The sequence below is a fragment of the Panulirus ornatus genome, chromosome 25 (assembly GCF_036320965.1).
Source record: "Panulirus ornatus isolate Po-2019 chromosome 25, ASM3632096v1, whole genome shotgun sequence".
Classification (NCBI taxonomy): Eukaryota; Metazoa; Arthropoda; class Malacostraca; order Decapoda; family Palinuridae; genus Panulirus; species Panulirus ornatus.
Window position 1 is genome coordinate 11,075,914 of NC_092248.1, and position 25,107 is coordinate 11,101,020.

General features: G+C 38.7%; 1 protein-coding gene across 3 annotated transcripts in view; it reads right to left on the minus strand.

Moving 5' to 3' along the window:
* Positions 1–222: 222 nt before the first annotated feature.
* Nup160 (nuclear pore complex protein Nup160) overlaps positions 223–25,107 on the minus strand; it is a 43,986-nt gene continuing 19,101 nt past the window's right edge. For 2 of the 3 annotated variants that reach the window (XM_071677603.1, XM_071677600.1), the window contains 13 exons: positions 24,541–24,698; positions 20,572–20,646; positions 18,877–19,068; positions 17,760–17,951; positions 16,039–17,561; positions 13,710–13,864; positions 11,955–12,155; positions 10,190–10,357; positions 9,516–9,707; positions 5,358–5,512; positions 4,834–4,947; positions 1,809–1,925; positions 223–1,397 (listed from right to left, as the gene is read on the minus strand). In XM_071677603.1, the coding sequence (XP_071533704.1) occupies positions 1,308–1,397; positions 1,809–1,925; positions 4,834–4,947; positions 5,358–5,512; positions 9,516–9,707; positions 10,190–10,357; positions 11,955–12,155; positions 13,710–13,864; positions 16,039–17,561; positions 17,760–17,951; positions 18,877–19,068; positions 20,572–20,646; positions 24,541–24,698 (3,332 nt within the window). In that variant the 3' untranslated portion in view covers positions 223–1,307. The remainder of the gene's footprint in view (positions 1,398–1,808; positions 1,926–4,833; positions 4,948–5,357; positions 5,513–9,515; positions 9,708–10,189; positions 10,358–11,954; positions 12,156–13,709; positions 13,865–16,038; positions 17,562–17,759; positions 17,952–18,876; positions 19,069–20,571; positions 20,647–24,540; positions 24,699–25,107) is intronic. The other variant, XM_071677601.1, reaches the window with a different exon arrangement.

The window sequence follows — 25,107 nt, forward strand, 5'->3', positions numbered from 1 at the left end:
ACAATCTGCATACTTATCTCGATCCAAAGCATAATGTCATGTGGAAAACCTGCATACACCAAGATTTCTAAGTTCCTTGTAGCTTAAGTGGTTAATTATTTTGGAAGAAATCACAGCCAATCAGTAGCTGTGAAAGCTGAATTTGCAAATATTGCTTGTCTTGGGTACAGAAGCATTGAGTAACCCATTTGCCTTTGAATTAGCTGGCCAAAAGACATGACATCCAATAATGTATTCTTTATTACAAAAATTTAATTTGCATAATACTTTAAAGCATAATAAAAAAGGCCTATATACTCTCCTAACTGGATAAAGTTCTGAGGCCATTACATATATAAGGTATACCCTTAAACTCCATAAATGACTTAACATTTAGATGGCTAATGGCAGTGTTTGCTGTAAAAGTGAAAGACCATCTTTATTCACAACTGATGTGTGGGAATCACTCGACATTTTCAGTTTCAAAAGAAAGTCCTTGCGCAATAATTCAAAAATCTTACAGCCTACATCCTCTCATTTTTAATTTTCCAAAAGAAGGAACAGAGAAGGGGGCCAAGTGAGGATTTCCCTCTAAGGCTCTATCCTCTGTTCTGAACGCTACCTCACTAACGCAGAAAATGGCAAATAGTATGAAAAAAAAAATGTATATATATATGATGGCCTCCTTTGGAGTAAGGGGTTCCTCAGTGAGATGTCCTCATTTTCATTCACTGGTGATGATACACCCTGACTGAACATGACTTTTCATTTGCTTCATAACCACATAAGGTGAAGTCTGGTGATGCTGATTTACTATTTGGTGAACATAATATTACAAAGCACTCAATAACAAACTAAAAGCATTTAAAAACAATAATAAGACCAAAACAGTATCACACAATAATTACCTTAAATATGTGAGGCTGATGGTTGACTGTCAGCTTCATTCATCTTGGAGGTACAGGGAGGATTAACCTCCTCCTGCATGAGTGTCAACTAGAGTCCATCACACCCACATTGTCTTGTGTTTTAGTTTGACATATAATAATGTTTCAACAGAAATAAAGATGGTTTATGATAAAAAAGGTCTATAACAAATGTGAATCTTCCTTAACACAAAGTGGTACTATCTAATTTCAATAATGCAAGTCTTTCCAGAAAAACTGAAGCTTCTATACTGTCTACAATAAACAATACTAAAACCACTTACATCTACCACTGTTTTTCCTTTGTCCGACTGCCTACCTTCAGTAGTTTTCTTGTATTCTTAATTGTACTATCATGAATTTGGATATTTTTACTTGTACGTCCTCAAAGATGCTTCATTTTCATCCTTGTAGTAAGATAACTCTATTCCGTGAAACTTGATCTAGTTCTTGACGATATATCCCAAGTCTTGTATTGAGTTCTCCTAACAGCTGCAGATTGGCCATATATTAAGCATGTGTTAATAAAGTAAAAAAAAAATTTAACATTATGTTAAAAAAACAAAGTGGAAATTTAAAACCAATAACCATCTGATGAGTACTTCAAAACATTTTTTCCACAATTAAAGTACTTCAATAACTCTTAATTTGAGTACCTTGGTTCTTTTCCCACTAATCAAACATCATCTTTTTCCAGGTAAAATCACATAAGATGACACATGCCTCTTCTTCTGAATGTATTACGGATAATAAAATAAGTCTGACAGTAAAAAATGTGCAGTCTGAAATAAAATAAATCAAAATTCCTAACCTCTTGTGGAGCAAATAATAATCATGTACTTAGCTCCCAGAAAATTTAAGCAATGATGAAAGTTTTAACAGCCTAGAAAAACATGAACCTACCTTAGAGAAGCGAGGATCATGTTGAACTTCCCCAAGTTCTAAGAGTAACTTGTCAAGAGCTGTGTATGGTAACCATACAGGAGAAGCCGCAGCATGAAGAGCATTACTCAATCCCATCTGCCAAAAAGGTAATTTTTAACTTATGATTATGAAACACTAATGAAATGATACAGACATTTACAACATTATTCAAATTAATTTGCTTCCTACAATAAATCATGCTATTTTGAGTGGGATCACTATGAATTATTTTCGGTATATGTACCACAATTTAAACACACCTTTCAACAAGAAAGAATCAGCGGCAGAAAATAGATATGTGCATCATCATCATCATTCTGATCCATCGGCTTTGAATAAAAAATCATATTACATGGAGTAGTGTTATCAGACTGCCTGTGGGTGATTACAGCATGAGCAAGATGTTTTCAGAGGGAATATCTTTATTAATGGATGGAAAGAAGTATGGTCTTGTTAAGGATCTTCTTAAGCCAAAGGAGTTAATTATTTCTCTGCTCCGACACTGAATGCAGCCTCAAAGCTGCAGAAGCCCCACAAGAGGGAGTCATCAAGTTGTATAACCAAAAAAATTGCGAGGAGTTCTCGAAGGACTAGAGTGTAACAAAATGTTGCATGAGAGGTTATTCAGATGAATAATGAGAGATGGTGTTATGAGACAGAGGGTAATCTAAAATGCTATTCATGTGGAAAAATTATTTTCCCCTAATTCCTTCATATGGAGAGGATTAGTGAGGTGAATACTTAAAGAGTATGCATGTCAGAAGTGAAAGGAACAAGGAAAGTTAGGATACCAAGGAAGGGGTGAACAATACTTTGAGAGACTGAAGTCTAAACATGCAGGAGAGTGTAAGCACACAAGGGATTGAGTAAATTGGAACAATGTGGCATAGAGAGGGTGCTATGCAGTCAATAGGCTGCACCAGAGAATATGAAGCTGTCAGGGGAAACCATAGAAAGGTTTGCAGGGCTTGGTTGTGAATACGAAGCCCTAGTTTTGGTGCATTACACAAGAGAGATAGTGAATATGAGTAAATGAAGCCATTCCTCACTTGTTCCTGGTGATACCTCTCTAATGCAGGAAAAGGGGGATGTGAAAAAAAAATCCTTTCGAATGAGGGATAAGAAGTGGAAGAACATAACAGTCACTATTATTACTCAGCAAGTTTATTGTATAATGTATAGCTCAGTGTGGGAAGGGGCAACAGCTCCCTGTGCTCCCCCATCCTTTTTTTGGGGGGGATATGCCCCTGCCTGAAGTTTCAGGGTTGCAATTCATACACGAAGAGGGAAATGATAGACTCCTTTGAAGCCAGGTCCCTGAGAATCTTGTTTAACTTTCCATTTTCCATACACCACAGATGATACAGACTCACTGAAGGTAACTTCTTACTTTCAGCACCTGGTGTCTAGTTACATCAGAAGTTAAAAATGAATAAGTTAGCAGGCATGGATAACCAGACACCTTGGGTTTTGAAGGAAGCAAAGAGGTAGCTTTTCTGATGTTACAAACATTCCATAAATCATTATAAAGGGGAAAGTGTCCAAAGGCTGGAAGGTAATGAAATATTCATATCTATGTAAAGTGATAAGAGAAGTGCACAAAATCATCTTTCAAGTAACCTCACCTCAGCACCCATGAACAAGATGAAACTATCATTCAGCTTTAGCTTACAAATTCCTCAGAAAGTGAACTATCAATCGCAGTAAAAATGGCTCCTGTGGAAATAGATCCTGCAGGTACCCCTACTGTCTTAACAGACTTATTCATTACTTATAAAAAAATGGGGAATGAAACAAACATACAATGTCAATTTGCACTTCCATATAAGCAACTGTAACATAAAACCTTATGGATATTGGTAATGAAATATAAAAGTACATAAAGGTGACCCTAATAAAACAAACAGGATGAAATAACATAACAAGCACTAAGCAACTGCCCTCACAATACAGTCTTAAATACCATCCCAACAGTGATACACCTACAAGAAGCCACACTCCCCAGAGAAGCATTTGTCACATTTTTCAGTCTATATTCTGGACATCACCATTCCTACCACACTACAAACACTGTTTCAACACAACCCAAGACCCTTCATGTCCTCAATGCAGCCACAACAATGAAGATATTAACACTTAAACTCCAATGCCCTACACTCTCCCCACACAGACACACACACCACTACCCTTTATGACTTGTGGTTCTGCCCAGTGGATGTGGCCAGCTTCCTGAGCACTGCGGAAGCCTCATAAAGTTAAAAGGGACTCGTGGGGTAGGAAACAAGTAACAAGCTTACTGTAACAAAAGTCCTGGGAAAGTAAGAAATCAAAAGGTTTCCTGCAAGAGAAAAGTAATAATCATTGAGCAGAAAAATGTAAAATTCTCAAGTGTAACTAGTAAAGTACCATAAAGCTTTGCCTTTAGTCCAATCCTTTGTAAATGGATACCACATTCATTACTTTTCTGTTTTCTTTCTGTTTCACTCACATGTGGACTACTGGCATTCTGTCCACAAACATACAATCTCTCCTTATCACACATAACACTTGACAGCACGTAACTCATACAGCTCACCCTTCATAACTAGATTTTCCTGCAGTGAGCACAATGTGCAAGCCCTACCTTTTGATAAAATGGTAAGAACAGTAGATAGAAGTAGAAGGTAGGAACATTTAAGCTGAAACATTAGGAAGAATAGTTAGTAGTAAGAAGGAGCCTCTGCAAACACTGCACTAGAGTTGCCCTCTGCCAGTGGCATGCTAAGGGTTACAGACTGAAGGCCAAAAAGCGGCACTAGAGTTCACTAGTTATGGAGACTTTATTGCCTTGGCCATACCTTTGAGGGAGTTCCAATTGGAAAAAGCATCAGAGATACAGACAGAGAGACTGATAGACAAAGAAAAGTTCTCAAGTGACTGCACTACACTGCCTTCGCTCTACTGCAAATCCATATGGTCCATGTTCATATTTCAATGCCATACAAAGAGAATGACTTAAACTCACCTGCACTGTGCCATGACCTAATACACCATCAATGTACTGGCATGCTAACTTGACTGCTTCCTCCAACAATCCATGACTTACATACAGCTGCAGTAACTCCCCAGGGTTGCGAGTCTGTAATGAGAGGAATTCCCTGGGGTGAGGCTAAAAACTGGGTCAACCTTTTACGCTTTTGATAAACAGAAGTGACAATACCTATGGCAAGGATGTGCCTTCACTACCCTGTCCTGAATGCAAATGTGAGCATGTGAAAAAGATGAGCATAACTAATACAAAAAAATCTATGCAATGTACTCCAACTTCTCCAGAACTCAAGGTATGATTGCACAAACATTTCAGTTACTGATCATTCTAATACTTTCAAGTGTTTCAAGCCTAACAGTAAGTCTGAGAGTGATGTATTCTTGATGATGATTAGGCTATCAACAACATCAACTGCTGAGATCTGCTTAAAATGAAGAATTCAATGGGGAAAGAATAATCTATCTATTCTATCTATATCTTTGATGCCTGTTCCCACTGACCTTATACGAATTGACAAGCCAGGCAGGGAGTGAAGTGGTGTGCTGGAGGAGGACAGATGCAACAGCATGATGCAAAAGTGATTGATTAGCCTTTTCTTCCTCCTCTAGCAACTCTTTCAAGAGATTCCGCCAAACTTCAGTCTCATTACTCTCCCCTGAAATATCAAAAAGTACTGAAGACTCAGTTTTCTTTCCTAAAAAATAAAAGTAACCATTACTTCATATTTTTCTGTGTCTACATGATAAACTAATCATCATTACTTCATTCTCTTCCATTTCCTAAAAAGGTAAAATTATCACCAATATCTAATTCTCACCCTTTTCTTCTCAAACATAAAAAGAACTTGTCCTTTCCTCCTACAGCAAGATACATGAAAAAACATACAAAAAAAGAGCACACACACACACACACACACACACAGCTTCTCTTAAACCTATTTCTCTCATGAAACTCAAATCTAACTGCAATTAGCTGTAATTTGTGAAAGTAAAGCAGGTCACTTTGCTTTACAGTTAAAAATAAAATCTCTTAATTCAAAACTTCCCAACAATCCAATGTTCTGCCTACAAGCTTATGTCCCTAGGTGTTTTCAACAATATGAATTCATAAATACCATTCCATCTGTAGTGAATCACCTAATCTCACTTTTCACAATAAAAATATGGCATAGCACGAGAAATAATGGGGTTCATTGACTAGTGACACTGCACTAGCCAGGCTCTAATGGCACAGGGAACCTTACTACAATTGACCAATGGTGGGTCTGTCTGCATATCTATTAATCCAACTGAAATCAAAAACTCTGAAATGGCAGAGATTTTCTTTAAACTTGGTAGAAATGTTGAGTATGACTGATGAGCGCAATCTGAATGCTTTTAAGGTGCAGTGCTTCCCAGAATTTCCTAGTTGGTGACCGAGTCCGGAAAAGTGCGTAAAAGGAGAAAGATGAGAAAGAATGTGAATAAGAGCAAGGTTATTAGGTTCAGTGAAGTTCAGGGAAAAGTTAATTGTGATGTTAGTTTCAACGGAGAAAAATTGGAGGAAGTGAAGTGTTTCTGATATTTGGGGGTGGATTTAGCAGCAAATGAAACCATGGAAGTGGAAGTGAGTCACAGGGTGGGGAGGGGGCAAATATGTGGAAGAAGAGAACGCTATCTCGGAGAGCAAAAATGGGTGTTTGAAGGAATAGTAGTTCCAACAACTTTATATGGATGCGAGACATGGGCTATGGATAGGGTTGTACGGAGGAAAGTGGATGTGTTGGAAGTGAAATGTTTGAGGACAATATGTGGTGTGAGGTGGTTTGATCGAGTAAGTAATGAAAGGGTAAGAGAGATGTGTGGTAATAAAAAGAGTGTGGTTGAGAAAGCAGAAAAGAGTGTATTGAAATGGTTTGGTCACACTGAGAGAATGAGTGAGGGAAGATTGACAAAAAGGATATATATGTCAGAGGTGGAGGGAACAAGGAGAAGTGGGAGACCAAATTGGAGGTGGAAGGATGGAGTGAAAAACATTTTGAGCGACTGGGGCCTGAACATACAGGAGGGTGAGAGGTGTGCAAGGAATAGAGTGAATTGGAATGATGTGGTATTCTGGGGTTGACGTGCTGTCAATAGATTGAACTACGGCATGTGAAGTGTCTGGGGTAAACCATGGAAAGTTCTGTGGGGCCTGGATGTGGAAAGGAAGCTGTGGTTTCGGTGCATTATAAATGACAGCTAAAGACTGAGTGTGAACGAATGTGGCCTTTGTTGTCTTTTCCTAGCACTACCTCACATGTGTGTGGGGGGACAGGGGTGTCATTTCATGTGTGGCAGGGTGGCGACAGGAACGAATAAAGGCAGCAAGTATGAATTATGTACATGTGTATATATGTATGTGTCTGTGTATTTACATATATGTATACGTTGAAATGTATATGTATGTATATGTGCGTGTGTGGGCGTGTATGTATATACATGTGTATGTGAGTGGGTTGGGCCATTCTTTTGTCTGTTTCCTTGTGCTACCTTGCTAATGCGGGAGACAGCGACAAAGTATAATATAAAAGTGAGTATTTTGAAGGTTTGTTGAATGTGTTTGATGATAGAGTGGCAGATATAGGGTGTTTTGGTCGAGGTGGTGTGCAAAGTGAGAGGGTTAGGGAAAATGATTTGGTAAACAGAGAAGAGGTAGTGAAAGCTTTGCGGAAGATGAAAGCCGGCAAGGCAGCAGGTTTGGATGGTATTGCAGTGGAATTTATTAAAAAAGGGGGTGACTGTATTGTTGACTGGTTGGTAAGGTTATTTAATGTATGTATGACTCATGGTGAGGTGCCTGAGGATTGGCGGAATGCGTGCATAGTGCCACTGTACAAAGGCAAAGGGGATAAGAGTGAGTGCTCAAATTACAGAGGTATAAGTTTGTTGAGTATTCCTGGTAAATTATATGGGAGGGTAGTGATTGAGAGGGTGAAGGCATGTACAGAGCATCAGATTGGGGAAGAGCAGTGTGGTTTCAGAAGTGGTAGAGGATGTGTGGATCAGGTGTTTGCTTTGAAGAATGTATGTGAGAAATACTTAGAAAAGCAAATGGATTTGTATGTAGCATTTATGGATCTGGAGAAGGCATATGATAGAGTTGATAGAGATGCTCTGTGGAAGGTATTAAGAATATATGGTGTGGGAAGAAAGTTGTTAGAAGCAGTGAAAAGTTTTTATCGAGGATGTAAGGCATGTGTACGTGTAGGAAGAGAGGAAAGTGATTGGTTCTCAGTGAATGTAGGTTTGCGGCAGGGGTGTGTGATGTCTCCATGGTTGTTTAATTTGTTTATGGATGGGGTTGTTAGGGAGGTAAATGCAAGAGTTTTGGAAAGAGGGGCAAGTATGAAGTCTGTTGGGGATGAGAGAGCTTGGGAAGTGAGTCAGTTGTTGTTCGCTGATGATACAGCGAGAAACTGCAGAAGCTGGTGACTGAGTTTGGTAAAGTGTGTGGAAGAAGAAAGTTAAGAGTAAATGTGAATAAGAGCAAGGTTATTAGGTACAGTCGGGTTGAGGGTCAAGTCAATTGGGAGGTGAGTTTGAATGGAGAAAAACTGGAGGAAGTGAAGTGTTTTAGATATCTGGGAGTGGATCTGGCAGCGGATGGAACCATGGAAGCGGAAGTGGATCATAGGGTGGGGGAGGGGGCGAAAATTCTGGGGGCCTTGAAGAATGTGTGGAAGTCGAGAACATTATCTCGGAAAGCAAAAATGGGTATGTTTGAAGGAATAGTGGTTCCAACAATGTTGTATGGTTGCGAGGCGTGGGCTATGGATAGAGTTGTGCGCAGGAGGATGGAGGTGCTGGAAATGAGATGTTTGAGGACAATGTGTGGTGTGAGGTGGTTTGATCGAGTGAGTAACGTAAGGGTAAGAGAGATGTGTGGAAATAAAAAGAGCGTGGTTGAGAGAGCAGAAGAGGGTGTTTTGAAGTGGTTTGGACATATGGAGAGAATGAGTGAGGAAAGATTGACCAAGAGGATATATGTGTCGGAGGTGGAGGGAACGAGGAGAAGAGGGAGACCAAATTGGAGGTGGAAAGATGGAGTGAAAAAGATTTTGTGTGATCGGGGCCTGAACATGCAGGAGGGTGAAAGGAGGGCAAGGAATAGAGTGAATTGGAGCGATGTGGTATACCGGGGTTGACGTGCTGTCAGTGGATTGAATCAAGGCATGTGAAGCGTCTGGGGTAAACCATGGAAAGCTGTGTAGGTATGTATATTTGCGTGTGTGGACGTATGTATATACATGTGTATGGGGCGGGGTTGGGCCATTTCTTTCGTCTGTTTCCTTGCGCTACCTCGCAAACGCGGGAGACAGCGACAAAGTATAATAAAAAAAAATATATAGAATAATATATAATATATAATATAATCTGTATATGTGTGTGTAGGAGCATTTATGGTAGGAAAGGCAAGCACATAAAAAATTAGGAACATGGAATAATTCTTCTTATACACTTCCACATGTTAATTTACAATGTTACTCAATAACAGACTTCAATTACCTATTCTAACTAGCTGTATAAAATGACAAATTATTGATGTGTAGGAGCACTGCACACAATGTAACTACAGGAATTATAAATTCAATAGAAATGCATCTCAACATAAACACTTTCATGTTGACTGATACTCACTGACAATGCTCCTTTCTTCCTGGGAGCTTATGACTTTGGTATGTGAGACCGAAGGATGTAAACATGTATGAGCTAACCCCTTAAGGACAGGTGCCACAGGGAGCTCAAACAGTTTTGCCAGATGTACAGCCTCACGGAACAATCGACCGTGAGTTAATAAGCTGATTGTATCAGCAGCACTTAGGGGACCCCCTGAAAGATGCCAAATTAAGATGACAAAGTTTATGGTACTTTTCTTTGGCTAAATCAGGTAGTCACAACCCTGGCAAGTTTAATGCCTCTAAAACCTAATATCTTCCTATTTCCCTTTCTAAACCCTTTACAATTATCCAGTCTCCTGTACTGGCTTTGTAATTCCATTACTCAACACAAACTTACTTGGTATAACTGTCTTATCCAATCTGTTCTATCTTTTCTCCTACACTTTTTCTCCTTTCCAGTGACCATTTCCTCTCTTCTACAAATAAGGCATAATGTCAATAAGGCAGTCCCTCAATGGGTAGATAAGGAAATTACCGTACTAAATGATCTGAATGATTGTAACAATAAATTCCTTTTATCAGATAAGAAAGAGTGTCTCAAAAGGCAGATAAATTCCTAGAGGTTGACTAAAATAATATGGGGAAAATTTAATGACATCAAGCATGACACTGCAAAAGAAGGGGTAAGCTTACCTAATGAAGAGACATCAGGCTGACTTTTGACCATCTTCAGCCTTGCATGTACTAGTTCATACTCTCGCTCAATATGAGTTAATTCCAGCACCTTAACTTGTGGTCGTCGGCGGGTAAGAGGAGGAGCAACTGAAGTACCATCACTGTTACGCTTAGGACTGATACCACCTGTTACCACAAAATATTTCATTATAATTCTTAGATGAATATTACTTTTTTGTCTTCTTTCGAAAGTAACATATAAGAGGACTAATGGTTATTCTTTTGTCAATAAATTTAATATAAGGCAATATCTGGGATATAAGGGGTAGGGGGACAACTGTTGGATGGTGTGAAAGCCTTCTACAGAGGAGAAAATGCAAATGTAAGAGAGGATGGAGAGCTGAGCAAAAAGTTTAGGTTTACATGTGGGTATGAGGCAGGGTTGTGTGATGTCACTTTAGCTTTTTAACAGTGATAAGAGATGAAGGCAAAACTAAGGGAAAGGGGTGTAGAGACTGAATGTGGTGATGAGGTATGGTGGCTAATGACAAGCCTGTTTGCAGATGATACTGTTTTGTTTGCTGAAAGTGATTAGGAGTTGCAAAAGTTTGTAAATGTGTTTTATGATGTGTGTAAGCATAAGTGATTAAAGGTAAATGCAATTAAAAGTAAAGTAATTATGTCTGAAAGGGAACAGAGTGAAAGTATGGATTTTGCAAAGCCCAACAGAATGACATGAAAGTGTACAAAACTGTGTTAAAGATATGGGGAGTAGAAAGACTGGGAGGTGTCTTGGGTGCATTTGGTGATTTGGAAGGAGAGATAAGGAAGAAAGCAATACAGAGTATAAGAGTCACTGGGTCCCTTAACAGAATAATGATGGGTAGAGGTGTAAGTATGGAAGTGAAGAAAGGATTAAAGGACAACACAGTTCTCCCAAAACTGACCTATGCAGCCAAAACGTGGACATGGGATGTGTAACAAAGGTCAAGAATCCAGGCTGTGGAAATGAGTTAATTGACAGGAGCATGTGGTACGACTACTTGGTATGAAGAAAGTAATGAGAAGATGTATGAGAGATTTGGTATGGTAGGGAATACAAAGGGAATTAACTGTGAAGCAGCAGATTGGGTAAGATATAATACTTTGGGGTGGGCATGTGGAAGGAATGCAAGACAGGGAGTTTACAAGGATAGTGTATGACAGTATGATTAAAGGGGTTAGTGTAAGAGGAAGACCACCTCTGACAGGGGGAAAATGAGTGGAAGAGTAGTGGAGGGAGAGAAATGGGGAAGAATGTGTGGAATGGTGTAAGCAAGGGAGGCATGTAAGGACAGGCATAAGTGGACACTCTTTTGCCATGGCTACCCTCTTGATGGGATATCCCAGAGGGAATGGGCATCAGAGATATAGACAGATGGATAGATATGTTCCTCAATGTAAAAATGAAAAAAGTAGAGGGCTGAAAGAGAGTACCTACCTGCCTACTGTATAAGTCTCTATGAAATGATTTTACCAAAAGGCAGTGTTAAAGAGAAGCACTTGCTACACAAGCTTGTGACTTTTAACTTATTTTCTGCTCCCACATGCAATGCGTATCTGTTAATCTTGGGTTCATCTGGATCCAAATTCATACAATTCCTTTCCTTACAACATTTGTGTGCTCACTCCTTGCATGTCTTATTTTATTTGGCTAAATATCAAAATCTCCCCATCTCTTTCATAATTTTGCTAGTTATGACCAATATGTAGCACTACACAGTTTACAGTTTACAGAACTCACCAACTGTTCTGCTGTCATTATCAACTTCATCCTCACCATTTGATGACTTGGGTAAAGGTTTTAGGATCCAGGCCTGCTCAGGTGGAATGTGTTGTAAACAGTTGAGGCATGCTAGGTAACACTTTGCCTGTTGCCGCAGTCCCTTTTCTCCAAGACCTTCGATGTTTAGGCGCAGAGCACACTCATACATCACATATGCAGCTGCAAGTTATATATTCTATTAAGCACTTTTATAAAGAAAGAAGAACTGTATCACGTACAAAATCTAGCTGCAAGTTATATATTCTATTAAGCACTTTTGTAAAGAAGAACTATATCATGTACAAAATCTAAACTAACATGCTTTGAAACAAAGAAGTAGAGGCAAACAAATTCTAAGAGTTAATGAGTGTATTTTACTTAACTATCTGGGTACATTTAAGGAGGTTATTTGAAACCGTAACTCTTCACAGCAACATATTCTTCAATCTAGCTTTTAATTCTACTGAAATTTGACATAAAACTGAAGCCAGTTCAGCTGAAAATTATGGATAAATTATTCACAGAAAAAAGTGACATTTTTGAAGCTGCTTCTTTTGACTAATAAACAATAACATTGTCTTTTTTTTTTATTCAATGTTATAAAGCCTCTATGCTTAATTTATACATGTTTTCTAGATGCGAAATAAATGAATAAAAAATGTATTAGGAATAAACAGATAAAAAATAATTTCATAATACAATCCAAAGGTAAAGTCTGGCTTAAATACAGCTATTCTGATCAAATCTTAAGGTACCCTCTGGTTTCAGTATAGCTAAAAAGTGGATGTGTTTACCTTGCTCACACGGGAAGTGGAGAGCGTAAGGAAAAAAAAATTATCCTGGATCTCTTGGACCTCTTTTATGGGGGCTCTTGTAGGTTTAGGCAACAATCCAGGTGAAAGCCAGCTAAAGTGGTTTACTTTAGGGTGCAATAGTCTTCAGCATTGCTGTACCATTTCTCATCCATTAAAGGTAACTTCTTCCCCATGGTATTTACCATTTGCAAGCAAAGTTCTTTGGCACACAAATGTTAGCAACTTAAACTCCTTCCATCTCTCACTTTCCTGTACGTCCACATCCCACTTTCCACATGCATCACCCATACAAATGATTGCTGCTTCTCTAAGCACTTGCACTCCACTTCAATTCTCATTTCATTTACTCTCATCCTATGCTAATCTTCAGAGAATTTCTTAAAAGAAGGGCTCTTTTCCATGCCTGTTCACTTTCATCACTTCTTTCACACGTCATTCCTCTTTTCCTGAAACTACCACAAACTTGCACATTCACTTTCATCAATGAAATGACATTCCACCGTTATTATCATCTATAATCATGATCATAAAGATCATAATTAACCTTATCCTTATTATTATTATTATTATCATTATCACACCACCAATAACAAACTCTCTAGCACCAATGACCAAAATATTTGAAGAAGGTTCAGCATTTTACCAACTTGCTTTGAGTGAAGGAGATGGCAGAAATTAAAAAGACTGATATAAATGAGATAGCAACAGCATTTCCATTATGTGACCCACTTCTTCAACTCAAAAAGTGAACTATAAATTCTTTTTTTTTTTTTTTTGGTTACCAAGCAAACCCATAGCTTCAGTCATCAAGAACCTGAAGATTAGTTTGAATTACTTGCTGAAGGATGATGAAATTTCTAAATGTTAAAGAAACATGAGCACAAAGAATTTATTTACTTGAAAAAAGATAAAAAAATACCTTTTTTGTAGTTGTGCTTACTGATGTGGAAAGCATATAGTAAGTCATAATAGTTGTTGACAAGGATATCTGCAGAACGAGCCCGATTTTCTAAGATGGTGATTACATCTGACTGCAGACTACCATACTGATAACCTACCAATGTTGTGAGGCATCTGAAATAATTGCACATTAGTCAGTTCATAAATTCTTATGCATAATTTTCCTTCTTTCTACATAGACAACACAGGTTTTCCATTTAAATCTAACAATATTATGAATCATATTCACTAACATATTCACTAATATCTTTTTAAGAAAATAAAATGAAAGTTATCCTGTACGAACTTTTGAGCATTCAGCCCTAGTTTATATTTCTTAATCAAATCATAGTAGCACACATAAAATCTCTTTCAGACACTTTTTGAAGAGCTAGTCCTTATGACTTAAAAATAATTACTCCAAAACAAAAATCCACAAGCTTTAGCACCTAAAATACTTATTGCAACATCACTTTATGATCTGCTACACAACATCAAACTCCTTGCTGTCCTTACAAGGCCTGCTGTTCATTCTCAGTTCTACCTGCCATTGTTTTCCCTCACTTCAGTCACTGTATTCCCATGCTTCCTTATTTCTTTACCTTAGCATGCACCTGCTATAGTGACCCTCATTCTTTTCTGATGCTGAAAATGAATGGGATGGGGAATCACAAACTACACCCAGTCCTTGCTTTATGCAGGATCACTACATATGATTTTGCTTTTATGAGAGGAACCTACTCCTACCAGTCCCTCTTTTTACGTGGTAAAAATTCACTACTATGTGGGTGTGTGCAGTAGAAAGTGTGCCAAAACTTAAGTGATGGTTAATGGCTGGAGCAGACTCGTGATTGAAGCACATTACGTTCCTTCCGGTCGGTCAGTTTTGCACTTACCACTGTTGTGTGTAGGTCAGTGCTACTTATGCAATTTGGGCATCCCTGCTAATGTGATTTTCCTGCAACCCACTGTGCCTTTGTCTGTGTTTGTTAATATGGCATCCAAATGTCCAGTAACATCTCCTATCTTAAAACCAGCAGTGAAAAGGAAGAGAACCTCTTTGACCTTTGAAACAAAAGTAGAAATCTTAAGATGTGCTGATGCTGACAAGGGAGTATCCACGCTTGGAAGTGCTTACAAACTGAGTGAATCTGCAATCTGCATCATAAAGAATGCTAAGAAAATCTGAAGTGCTGTGGTCCCCTATACTCTACTGCCTACCAAGGTAACCAGAAGGATTAGAAAACCACTTATGGGGAAGATGGAGAAAATGCTCTCATTATACACAAAGAATGAAACAAAGAAAAGCAGCCTTAGTAACCTTCAGCTCAGGTCTGAAGATTTATGAGCATTTATATAAAGAAGACAATGTCACTGAGCCAGGGCCACTTCAAGCAAGCCGAGGATGGCTAAATGACTTTATTCGATGTCAGAAGCTATGTATCCCGAGGGTAATGGAAGAATCTGCCAGTGCTGCACACATTCCATTTTTCTCTGTATATTATTGGTTTACTGTGAGTGAAAATCTTTATGTGTGAGATTTTTGTAGAGCATAACTCTGCATAAAGTGAGAGCTGGGGTTTATTATCAACATGAAGAATGAAAAACTAGAAGTTGAGGATGAATTTTGAAAATCAGAAGTAAAATTAAACAAGGTTGGTAGTGGAGTCTACTGAAGTAAAAAGTCACCTTTGGTGAGGCTGTTTCATCATCAATTGATACAAAAGAGTACAGTCTCATCAAGAAACTTCTCACTACAAAGAATTCCACCTTGTCCTTGCTAATGAGTGTAGTGCAACCTTGGAGCTGCAGGAGCCCCTGGAAAAAGGGTCCTATGTAACACCAGGACCCTTCCAGAGAGTGATCCTTGGATAATTATAAGGCAACACCACGATCAGTATCATGGAAGGATGGATCCCTCTGGAGTTAGACGTTCTTTAAAGAAATTGTCCTCCAATGCTACATTCTTAAAGAAGGAAAGTTTTCCTTCATGGCATAATCACAAGCAGGTAGAGTTCGGTAATGCTTACTACTTACTTATTACAGGTTATCAAGTAAGTGTTAAAATTCATCCTCATTCTCATCTTGCATATTCATTCACTGCATGTGTTGCTTTTAGTACATTATACATGGCACTCAAGATGTGTGCAAATGGGTCGACTGTTCATTTGTTCCTAACATTACCTTGCTAGGTATCATAAAATGTCTAGCATTCTAACTTCATCAGAAAGTGTTTCTCATACAAGATCTACTTTACCACTACAACTGGTTCAATCAATAACATAAAAAATATAAACTGCTATACATACTTTCTGTCATGAAGTGATACAATGAGCTGGCGTAAACAGTTGCGTCTGCGGTGCTGGTCAGGACAGGCTAGAAGGGCAGTAAATGCTTCATCATGATGATGAAGCTCCAAATGATGTTTGAATACTACTGAATAAAGAGCAGACATTGATTGGTGGTTAGAAGAGGCCATGGCAACCCCCTTTTGAGCCACCTGTAGTGCCAGAGCTGGCTGACCACTCTGCTCCAGTAAGCGGATTACACGCAGACAATACATAACTCGCAATTGGTCTGGGAGGGTTTCTGGCCCTCCACCCGCCACTTTCACACCAAGGTAATCTTCAGTGACGACACCCTCAAGAGCAGCCAGTAAGAGACGTGCAGCTTTGGTAGCCTCTCCTTGATTAAGAAGAGCAACACCCAACAAAAACTTCCTAGAGCAGCTATTCCACTCACACCAGGGTTGTAGAAGTCTTACATATTCTTGCACTGCTTCATGTTGTCCTCCCCACACAAGCCACTCCACTAAAACAAGGCAACGGCTAATTGGCCAAGCCAACTGAGCCACTGTTGTTGCTAAAGGCATTAACAATTGGCCCCAGTCACAGTCTGAGTAACTATTGCCAGTATTATCATCTAAAGATGGCCTCACAAGTGCTCGTGCTTGATCACCTCCACTACTCAGGAAAAACAGCTCCAATACAGTGGCAGGACGACCTGGAGTGGGCAGAGCATGAACTACACATGGGCCATTATTGAGGGACAGAGCAGCTAACTGTCGTTTTCCAGCTTCCAGTGTAGCTTGACTTGGCTGAATGGCTGCTGTTGTTGACACATGAAGAAGAGCAAAATATGCTTGAGTGAGGAGTGCAGTTTTTGGGAGCAGCGTTGAACGTAACTGTGCAGTTGCATCCGGATTGAGGCGGCACTGATGACCCAAGTGCAAGGCCACTTGCTGCAACAGTAGTAGGTCTCGGCAGAGCTCCAATCTGACCTTTGCCATCTGAGCCACTACTGCACTGATGACAGCTGCTCCTGCACGCCCAGAAAGAACCCCAGATAAACCTCCAGGTGATGACAACATACCATTTTCTAATGTAAGAGCATCAGGCATACCCATATCCAACTGCAGAGCATGAAGATAGGCCCAAAGTCCAGCCACTAAACCAGATACACTAGCAAGCTGCTGTCCTAAATTTGTTGAAAGTGTGGCACTATCTGCCACGAGCGAGGCAGTGATGGATGTGGCAACTTTGTCTGGAGGCTGTAGATGATGCAGGTCAAGGGTAAATGCTGCAGCCACTTCTAGAGGAAGTACCCGCCGTACCAAGCGCAGGGGTTTGGCTAATGCCACAACAGAGGTATTCACAACTGTGTCTTCACTCAATACCCCGTCTAGGTTGGCTACACTCAAGGTGTCAAGGGGAGCCAATGCTACGACCTCAAGGGCATCCATTGGCCTTACCCATGACACTACCTGCTTCCTCACCACACCAACCAGCTGGTCACCAACATTGCCAACCACGCCGACTGGTTTATGTCCAACCTGTTCAAAGTTAAAACTGATTAGCAACATGATAATGATTAGCAAGAAGAAATAATAAAAAGTTATAATGACAATTATGGGACGGAAGGCCAAAAACGGTAGGGTGCCTTGAGAATACCATAGGATGTGTATGCCCTAAAAGAATACTGACTCATGACACTAAAGGGTGTGTGACTCTAAAGGATGGAATGGACTAACCTGATGGTACTGAAGTGTGTGTGAGTAGAAAGTAGCCCAAGCCTCAAGTGTGATCTGCATAACTTCTTCGTCAGAAAGAGTGGAGGTTAGCCGGGCCTCCACTTGGTCTCTGAGTGCAGCTTCAACTTCTTCTTGTAGCCTCCACATACCCCTATCAGCCAGGCTTGAAAAGTCTACACTTCGCCGGTAGATCTGAACATAAAGGATAGAAAGAAAACATGAATCAAAAGAAACTGTAGCCAAGGCCATTATCATTATTTTTTGAATACCTGCTTTAATGAGGTAGCTACCTCAAGAACAAATATCAATACATGGTTTAAGTGATTGTTGTATGTGATACATTAGTGTCTGGAAAAAATGAAATAAATCAATGCCCCCAATATGTGAAAAGACCTACGGAAAGATTTGTGGGGCCTAGTTGTGGATAGGGGCATGTGGATTCAGTGTGTTACACTTAGCATTTAGAGAATGGGTGTGAGTGAATGAGGTCATTCCTTCATCTTTTTCCTAGTGATATAATGCTAATGAGGGAAACAGCAGAGTATGAAAAAATAGTTTGCAGAGAAATGGTAAATGATTTTGAATGCTGTCCGATAAGTACACATACAATATGAAAGACCATTTCCAAACTTACTTTTTCTTTACCAAGAGCTGTGTAAAACTTTCATTTTGAATAAGTCACTTTAACACAGAGTAATTATGTTAAATGAATATAGCAGTTAGTAGGCTGTCACCAACCAGGGAAGTATAATACTGGTAATACCTGCCTGGGTATTGGGAGGGTTAGTGATGACTGTTTTGTGTACTTCAATGGTTGTCAGGATGCACTCCTCTGATCTGTACAGCTGTCTTTTCTTTCTGCCTCACCTCCATATGGACTCCTAGCATTCTTTCCAAAAACATACATTCTCTCCTTGTCATACATGACATTTGACAACACTTTGCTTATACAACTCACGTGCATACAACAGATTGGCAATGAACCCAGACAGGAGAATCGCTTTAAAAACCACAGTTGCTGCATATTTCAAAAATTCATCTTCACTAAATCCCCTCTTGCACAGACAATCCAAAAATTCATTATCTTCATCTTAAGAATAAACACTTAACTACCCACCCCTAAAGCTTTACGTAATGTGTGTGCCGAAAATCGATTTGGCATGAAGAGTTCTCGAAGGTAAACCTCTCGAGGATCCAGAAAAGGGTCTGTCATGGGGACTTCTTTCTCTGGGGGTGACTCAAGCACCACAGGAGATAACCCTGGAGGGTCCTTTGATCCATCTTCACTATTCACAGGGGCATACAGCAGCTGTAAACACATTTTTCTTGAATTCACACAACCAGCAATATATCACTTAACTAGCAAAAGCGTAGATTATGAAAAAAGTTTAAAAAGTGCAACAAGGATGCTACAAGAACCAAATGATGCAGAAAAATAAAAATCATCTTAAACCTAGCAATCCTGAAAGACAGAGAGATAAGAGGAAACATCATAATGGCTCTTTATCTCATGAACAACTTTGATCTAGAGAACACTTCATTAATATGAGTACACAAAAGTACCCATATGACACAAGCTAACTTACAATATGTCAAACAACAGAAAATATTTCTCTTGCACTGGAATATCAATATGCTTGCATAACCCCAATGCCATTGAACACAAATTACACAGTGACAGTATGAAAAAATGTAGTAATACTTCATTACTCTACTTAAACATTTTGTATCAAGATTTACTTTTCCTTACATACTTTGACTACTGACAAAAAATTATACAGTGAAAGTATGAAAAAATGTAGTAATACTTCATTACTCTACTTAAACATATTGTATCAAGATCTACTTTTCCTTACATTGACTTCTGACGATTTTTGACAAAGTACATTCTCTGAGAAAATAAACATTTACATTTTCACTGGATCTCATTGCTTATTGCTAAGAATCTGATTGTCCTATTAAGACTTTCATGCTCCATGAACCAATGAAACACTAAAGTAACTCGTCAACACAAAAGTAACATTCCCATCATAACGTGCACATCACTGTCCTGCTGCATCAGTTTATCTTTGGCTTTGAGGAAGATGTCTTGAGTCAAACATCATTCTTGTAGCTCACTTTCCACTGGATAATAATAAAGCTTTCTTTCACTCTGTCCAAGCCTCATTACTTTACACTTACTCAGAATGAATTTAGTCAACCATTTATGAAACCAACTTTGGACAGTCCATTCATCCATCTCTCTAAATCTAAGACAAGGCTGAGTCTGTCATAAAAGTCTAATAGATTTTAAATACATGACCTTTCCTGTCTCCTATTCATGTAGCTTCTCCTTTGTAAGAAGTCATTTATTTACTGATTATCTTTTCCGGTGTTTTAAAGACCACACTTATTAGGGAGACTGATATGTAGTCCAGTGCACTTTCTCAATTACCTTTTTTAGATACAATGTTTGTCCTTGTCTACTTCTGTGGTACTATGCCTTCCTCTACACCTTATATACCTAATCAGTTCATCACAAAAGACATGCAATATTCTTAGACAAAAATCCCATTTGCCAGTGGATCTTTAACAACTTAAAAAGATGTAGTTAACTGGAACAATGTTTAAGGTAGATTTCACATAATATATCCTAGAAAGAATATACATTATCAAAAAGGAGTGTGACATCAAAAATTCCTTTTGTTATATGGTTAGAATGTAATCCACCACATATTTCATTAAGAAGATTTTCTTCTGTTGCACTGCCCTGGGTATGGGGTGATCTTAATTATCCTTGCCACAACTTGTTTATGTTTCCTGAATCACCAACCTGTGTTTCATTATTTGCATCTGTCCACAGAGTCCAGATGTATGAGGTTGTCAGGCTGAAGTCTACCAAGTCAAACTGAAAAGAAAGTAAACATCATATGTAAATATCAATCTGCAGTATAAAAGTTCAAATTTCCATATATGAAAACTTTAAATGTTGTTAAAAGAGGAGAGCTCTGGCTCTAGAAATCTAGAAGAAATTCATGTTACTTAAGCAAGGTATTTAAAGCTAACAAAACGATTTGGTAACTAAAGAAGTTTACTTATTCTAACATTCAAAGAGGCTACATGGGATTAATGAACAAGTGCTCTCTATTATACACATACATCAAAAAGCTCAAGTATTCTTAATGTACATATGAATGCAAATGCTGTACAATTTACATAAATCATCTTTAAATGCATCTGGATTCAATAGAAACGAACATGGCATTTCTGCACTTTTCCTCCACATGTTGAGCTTTTAGCTAAGTACTAAAAACCTTTCTAAAAATGGTATTCTGACCCTTCTAAAATCAACAAGAGCTCCATCAACTAGTTTTACCACTAAAAGGGAAAACTATTAGTCTTATTATAAAACAGGATGTGCTATGGTGACATGAGAATAGATGAAGGCATGATGATGGTTTTATTTTACCATATGATGATAATCTTTAATGGATTCATGTAATACAGAGACCAATACCATACTGTAAGAGAATATGTTCAGAAATATCAAGAAATTACTAAACTGGCACTTTCTGAAATATAGAACAGGAACATCAGAATGATCAAGTTTTTAAATCACATATGAATGCAAATACTGTACTGTTCACAGATGGCAGCCCATGCATCTAGATCTAATAAGACCAAACATGGTGTCTCCCCTCTCACTTTTCCTCCATCAATTAAGTTTTCAGCTAAGTATTGATGATTTTCTCTTTTAAGATATTATTCTGACCCTCCTAAGCTGATTAAAAGCCTAGCTCCATTAGTTTTGCCAATGACTTGGAAAAACTATCCATTTCAACGTAAAACTGGATATGCTAATGTGATATGAGAATGGATGAGTCTTGTTGGTAATGTGATTTCTAATGTGATTTTCTTTATTTACGATAACAGTCTTCAACGTATTAAAACCTCACAAAACAGTAGAATGTACTGTATGTGAAGGAGTTCCCAAAGAGTTACAAGCTCAGCACCTACTAGTTTTACCAGGGAGTTCCCAAAGAGCTAAAAAGCTCAGCACCTACTAGTTTTACCAGGGACTTCCCTCAGAGTTACAAGCTTAGCACCTACTAGTTATACCAGTGGCATGGAAAAACTATGTCTTAACATAAAACTGGACATGCTAAAAGAGAGGATGAAGTCCTGTTGTTAAAGCACTTTATAATGCTGTGATGATAATCTTTCATGTATCAAAATAATACTCAGAACAACAAATTTTACTGTACGTGAGAAAATACATCCTGAAATATTAAGAAATAAATGAACAGGTGCGTTTTTCACTAAAAACACATTAAAATGTTCAGATTTTGTTACATTCATGTGCAAATGCTGTAAGGTTTGCATAGTTCATATGTTCCTGCATCCAGATTTAATATAAAAACATGGCAAATCAGTACTTTCATGTTCTTTACCTTTTTTCACAGTGATGGCTCATCTTAAGGATATGGCTGAGAATAAAGGTGCAAGCTACTTTGTATGAAATATGTTCATAGTCCACCTTGAAGCTAGAAAAAAGGGTGGCTCCTACCCGGACGAACACGGAATTAAACAAATGCAAGTTTAAGCTATCAAGTTATGAACAAGCAAGAATACGTCAGTAACACCATATAAAGGCCCAAAAGAGAAAGAGACAGTTGTTACAAATGTGGGTATCATACATAGGACACAAAAATTAACAGAAAAGACAGCAATATTAGGCAAAGTAATGAATGGTATAATATGAAGGGCTTGGAGAACAAGAATTAGGGACCTATTGAAGATGTTTTATATATACATAAGAAGCAAACTTGAATACTGCTGTGTCCTACTGACATTGACAAAACAAATGGAGAAAAAGAAAGTAAGAGAGAATACAAAAGCACTTTCTCAGCAAAACAAAGGGAATGGAACACAAGCACTACTATGAAAAGATGAAAGAACTGGAACTCTACAACTCAGAAAGAAACAAAGTTAAATTATAAGCTCCAGGTAGCAACAAATTAAGGTGAAGGGAAAAATGTGGCTGTATGAAAAAACAAAAAGTGGAAGGCAGGGATGTGTGATGTTACTGTGGCTTTTTAACATATGTATATAGATAGAGTGATAAAAAAGGTGAAAGCAAAACTAGACAGTGCAGAGATGCAGTGTGGTGGTGAAATATGGTGGTTAGTGACATGCCTGTTTGCAGATGATACTGTGTTGTTTGTTCAGAGTGAAGAGGAATTGTAGAATTTTGTAATTGTATTTCAAGATGTGTGTAAGCATAGGTGATTGGGGTACATGCGAGTAAAAGTAAAGTAATAGTGTTTGAAAGGAAACACAGGATGTTATGAGTGCTATGCACTATCCCTGCCATGATGGTACACTCTTGGATTTGTATGTAGCATTTATGGATCTGGAGAAGGCATATGATAGAGTTGATAGAGATGCTCTGTGGAAGGTATTAAGAATATATGGTGTGGGAGGAAAGTTGTTAGAAGCAGTGAAAAGTTTTTATCGAGGATGTAAGGCATGTGTATGTGTAGGAAGAGAGGAAAGTGATTGGTTCTCAGTGAGTGTAGGTTTGCGGCAGGGGTGTGTGATGTCTCCATGGTTGTTTAATTTGTTTATGGATGGGGTTGTTAGGGAGGTAAATGCAAGAGTTTTGGAAAGAGGGGCAAGTATGAAGTCTGTTGGGGATGAGAGAGCTTGGGAAGTGAGTCAGTTGTTGTTCGCTGATGATACAGCGCTGGTGGCTGATTCATGTGAGAAACTGCAGAAGCTGGTGACTGAGTTTGGTAAAGTGTGTGGAAGAAGAAAGTTAAGAGTAAATGTGAATAAGAGCAAGGTTATTAGGTACAGTAGGGTTGAGGGTCAAGTCAATTGGGAGGTGAGTTTGAATGGAGAAAAACTGGAGGAAGTGAAGTGTTTTAGATATCTGGGAGTGGATCTGGCAGCGGATGGAACCATGGAAGCGGAAGTGGATCATAGGGTGGGGGAGGGGGCGAAAATTCTGGGGGCCTTGAAGAATGTGTGGAAGTCGAGAACATTATCTCGGAAAGCAAAAATGGGTATGTTTGAAGGAATAGTGGTTCCAACAATGTTGTATGGTTGCGAGGCGTGGGCTATGGATAGAGTTGTGCGCAGGAGGATGGATGTGCTGGAAATGAGATGTTTGAGGACAATGTGTGGTGTGAGGTGGTTTGATCGAGTAAGTAACGTAAGGGTAAGAGAGATGTGTGGAAATAAAAAGAGCGTGGTTGAGAGAGCAGAAGAGGGTGTTTTGAAGTGGTTTGGGCACATGGAGAGGATGAGTGAGGAAAGATTGACCAAGAGGATATATGTGTCGGAGGTGGAGGGAACGAGGAGAAGAGGGAGACCAAATTGGAGGTGGAAAGATGGAGTGAAAAAGATTTTGTGTGATCGGGGCCTGAACATGCAGGAGGGTGAAAGGAGGGCAAGGAATAGAGTGAATTGGAGCGAAGTGGTATACTGGGGTTGACATGCTGTCAGTGGATTGAATCAAGGCATGTGAAGCGTCTGGGGTAAACCATGGAAAGCTGTGTAGGTACGTATATTTGCGTGTGTGGACGTATGTATATACATGTGTATGGGGGGGGTTGGGCCATTTCTTTCGTCTGTTTCCTTGCGCTACCTCGCAAACGCGGGAGACAGCGACAAAGTATAAAAAAAAAAAAAAAAAAAAAAGGTATGTATATAGGCATAACACCTGATAAGACCCATTCATGAGTCATTCTAATCTAAGATCACAGCACACTTAAATATACACCCTCCTTTTTCTTACCTGCGGTGGGTATAATGTCTTGATGTGGTTGAGGGCCATCTGACCAAGGTTCACTGTTGGCTGATACACAACAAGTAAATGCTTTTCTGTGAAATTGAGGAAAACACCAAAGATGGTCTCCTCCCCCTGTTCACAGCTACGAATCTGATGTCGCTGGGCTAAAGAAGGGAATATAGAGAAGAATGCGCTAAAATTAATATATTTTTGAGTGCAACTACACACATAGTCTCCATTGTTCATGAGAATGTGGTACATCCAAAATATCCCCTTACACTTTCTCCTAACTATAAATTCTCCAAAAGAAATACTTGTATTGAAACATCTATAGAAGTCAGTTTTTTATCTGAATACCTAAACTAGAAGGTTGAAGGCATAACATGACTGGGTAATAACAAGAAAGAATACTTTGACAAAAATAAAAAAGAAACAGAAAAGTTTAAACTTACGAAATTCAGCAATGGTGTCTCTAACAACGATATGTTTACAAAATTTACTTTTACATTGTTTATCTCATTCAGTATATATAAATATGTTTTTTACAATTTGGAAAATAATGTCATACGAAAA